A 3,155-nucleotide genomic window follows, 5' to 3' on the forward strand; every position below is an offset into this window, starting at 1 on the left:
TGGAAACCTGACGTAAAATAACCTTAGGATAATCCATAAATTGATGAACAGTCTGTTTATCCTCAAGTATTGCCATTAACTAAGATAAAGCACTTTGTAAAGCTCATCAGAGGAAGAAGATAGATATTTAGAGCAAACACCGGTCAAAAGTTTGGAATCAGTTTTTAATGTTTTGGAAAGAAGTATTTTCTACTCACCTATTCTGAATTTATTTAAAACAGTAATTCAGTCACATGATCCTTCAGTATTTTCATCTATCTATCTATCTATCTATCTATCTATCTATCTGTCTATCTGTCTGTCTGTCTGTATAACCTCCTAACTTACAAACATTTCCATAAATATACATCATTTACATGCAGACAAGGCATCCACACGATAATGGCTTTTTTTGTAGGCATAGAGACGTAAATAAAACCTTTAGCTCTTCTGTGGACAGTCTTCAGCTATTTTTTATGTATGTATATATTTATTTAGAACACTCTGCAAATATCTGAATATTAATGGTTGCCTCTGAGCATTGGATGTTCTCAGCTGGTTGATTGTGACCCTGAAATCATTTCCATGTCTGCTCTGATATTGTTCACGGACAGCAAGAAACAAAAAAGCAAATTCTAAAGTCAAAGGCAAATAAAGGAGGTGTGTAAATTTGACCTGCCACTTGGAAATATGGTTAATACTAATTCATTTTTAGCCCAGTGTTTGTCCAGTAAATCATAGACATTTACAAATAATTGTGCATATTGTTGGGTCTGTACTGTTCATGGTAAATTCAATGCATGTCAGTATTTATTTTAAATATTTTTTTGTACAATAGACATTTTGGCACATGTCTGACATGCCTGATCTTAAAACTATGTCCTGCAACAAAAGTTGCCATTTGAAAACTACAACACATTATGTAATGAATTAGCCTACCTTAATAGGGGAAATGTGTTGCAAAATAAGAATGCTTTATCGAAGGAAATCTTTATGCTGTTTTCCTCTTAGGGCTGTCCAAAGACCAATAAATAGTCAAATGAAGCTGAGGCGTATGAGTCAACGTGGAAAATCACTGCACTTTAACGTCGCTCCACACGTTATTCATGAATGGGCCGCTGTTCTCATGGTGAATAATTCTGTGCTTGATTACTCTCCTCTGACAACGCACAAGAAAATATACCGATAAAGCCTGTGCCTTTTTAAATTCACATATACCAACAATTATAATATCAAAATGCTTACACGAGCTCGTCAGATAGTTTGCATCTATTTGAGCAGAAAACAAAAGAGCTTTAATTTCTTGCTATCGCGGCAGGATGCTTAATCGATAACAGAAAGCATCGCTTAGGTTATCCTGCTCTGAGTAACGTTATCTGATATGCCAACCGCCCTAAAAAAAATATAAGAAGAAGAAGAAGAAGAACGTTATCTGATGTGAAGCCGCTTTATCGCGGAACTCTTGATTAATGACATTGGATCATCGATAAACCGTGATCCTTGGACTAGACAGAGGATTTAAACAGACACCCGTGATATTGCGCCATATTCTAGTAGTTAGTTAGCATCTCTAGCTGCAGCTCTACCGTCACGACGCTAACGTTACACGGCTAACTGACCTCAGAGAAATAACTGCTAACCAAAATGCCGTTTTACTTTCTTTAACCGATAAACTGGATTCACCCGGATGCTTGCTGAACACAAACACGCTGGACTATTTAAACTGTCAGATATTGTTTTGACGCAGAAATTGTTTTGAGAAGAAGTTAGCCTGGTTAGCTTTGGGCAGGCGCTTGTGGTGTTACTTCACATACAGCAGCTGTTTATACAGAAACTTTCGTATTTCAGCTTATAATTCAGTTGTCGTGTATGTTTGGATACTAGTGCAGTGTTGTATCAGTAAGTAGCAGGCTTGAGTCTCGCGTAAGCTGTATGAGTGTGTGATAGATGAGAGTGAGATGCAGTGGTGGTGAGGACGAGCTCAATGCCGTGTGTGCTGGAGGATGATGCGGATGAGCTGGATGATCACAGTCATTAACAGAAGAATGATGAAGATCCTGATCGCCCTCGCTCTCATTGCCTACATCGCCTGTGAGTATATGACACTAACTGACACATTGGCATGAGATGAAATCTACCTAGCTGTCTGTCCTTCTGCTGGACTTTGTTTCTACGAGAATGTTAAACTTGGTTTTAACTAATGGAGTTTTGTAACATCTCAAAAACGTATAGATTTTATTAATGGAAGGTTATGGAAATGTATTTTCTCTCTCCTCTCTCACAAAAGTACAGTACTGTCAGTAGTGTAGTTCTACTATGGTATCAGATGATAATACCATGGTGCCCCACTGTATGTACAGGTGCATCTCAATAAATTAGAATGTCGTGGAAAAGTTCATTTATTTCAGTAATTCAACTCAAATTGTGAAACTCGTGTTTCACTTAATGACATTTAATTTTAATTACATAATAATATTTCTACTTCAATTTGTTTTTTTGGAAATATAAACATAATGGTGGCTGTCATAAAATCTTGATGGATTTATTCAAACATAAATTAAACATTGAAGAACTGAAGTTTTTTAAATAATAAAGTTACAATTACATAATATTTCTACTTCAAATTTTTTTTTTTTAATATAAACATAATGGTGGCTGTCATAAAATTATGGATTTATTCAAACATAAATTAAGCATTGAAGAACAGTAAAATTTATAATGAATATGTTATATGGTTTGCATATATTTAGCAAAATGCCCCTATCTACAGTTTATTTTTCTGACTAATGAGTTTATGGTCACCGAATATGTTTTTTCATAGTTTTTTAATGTTTTTCTGAGGTAAATGTGACGTTACGTGACATTGTTTACAAGCCGTTATATTGAGGTTTGCGCGGCTGAAACACTGATTGAGAGATTACACGAGACAGGACAGATTACAATGGACAGAACTTGAAATCTGAGACTTGTTTCATATTAAAATTACCAAAGCACAATGCTTTTTGCGATATATTGGATGGGACGTTCCGTTGAAGGCAACGTTCTGTCCATTAAAGGGCTGTCTATTATGCTCTTTTACAAAGTCTTGATTTTGTTTTGAGGGTGTACTAGAACAGGCTCTCATACTAGGTTGTTCGAAAAACACATTATTTTTCACATATTTTACATTATTACAA

General features: G+C 35.4%; 1 protein-coding gene across 2 annotated transcripts in view; it reads left to right on the forward strand.

Annotated features, from left to right (window-relative positions):
• Nucleotides 1-1,308: 1,308 nt before the first annotated feature.
• uxs1 (UDP-glucuronate decarboxylase 1) overlaps nucleotides 1,309-3,155 on the forward strand; it is a 76,935-nt gene continuing 75,088 nt past the window's right edge. The window contains exon 1 of one of the 2 annotated variants that reach the window (XM_016486467.1): nucleotides 1,309-2,070. In XM_016486467.1, coding sequence (XP_016341953.1) covers nucleotides 1,983-2,070 — 88 coding nt within the window. In that variant the 5' untranslated portion in view covers nucleotides 1,309-1,982. The remainder of the gene's footprint in view (nucleotides 2,071-3,155) is intronic. The other variant, XM_016486466.1, reaches the window with a different exon arrangement.

Source organism: Sinocyclocheilus anshuiensis, unplaced genomic scaffold (assembly GCF_001515605.1).
Source record: "Sinocyclocheilus anshuiensis isolate Anshui unplaced genomic scaffold, SAMN03320099.WGS_v1.1 scaffold9, whole genome shotgun sequence".
In the NCBI taxonomy this organism is placed as follows: domain Eukaryota; kingdom Metazoa; phylum Chordata; class Actinopteri; order Cypriniformes; family Cyprinidae; genus Sinocyclocheilus; species Sinocyclocheilus anshuiensis.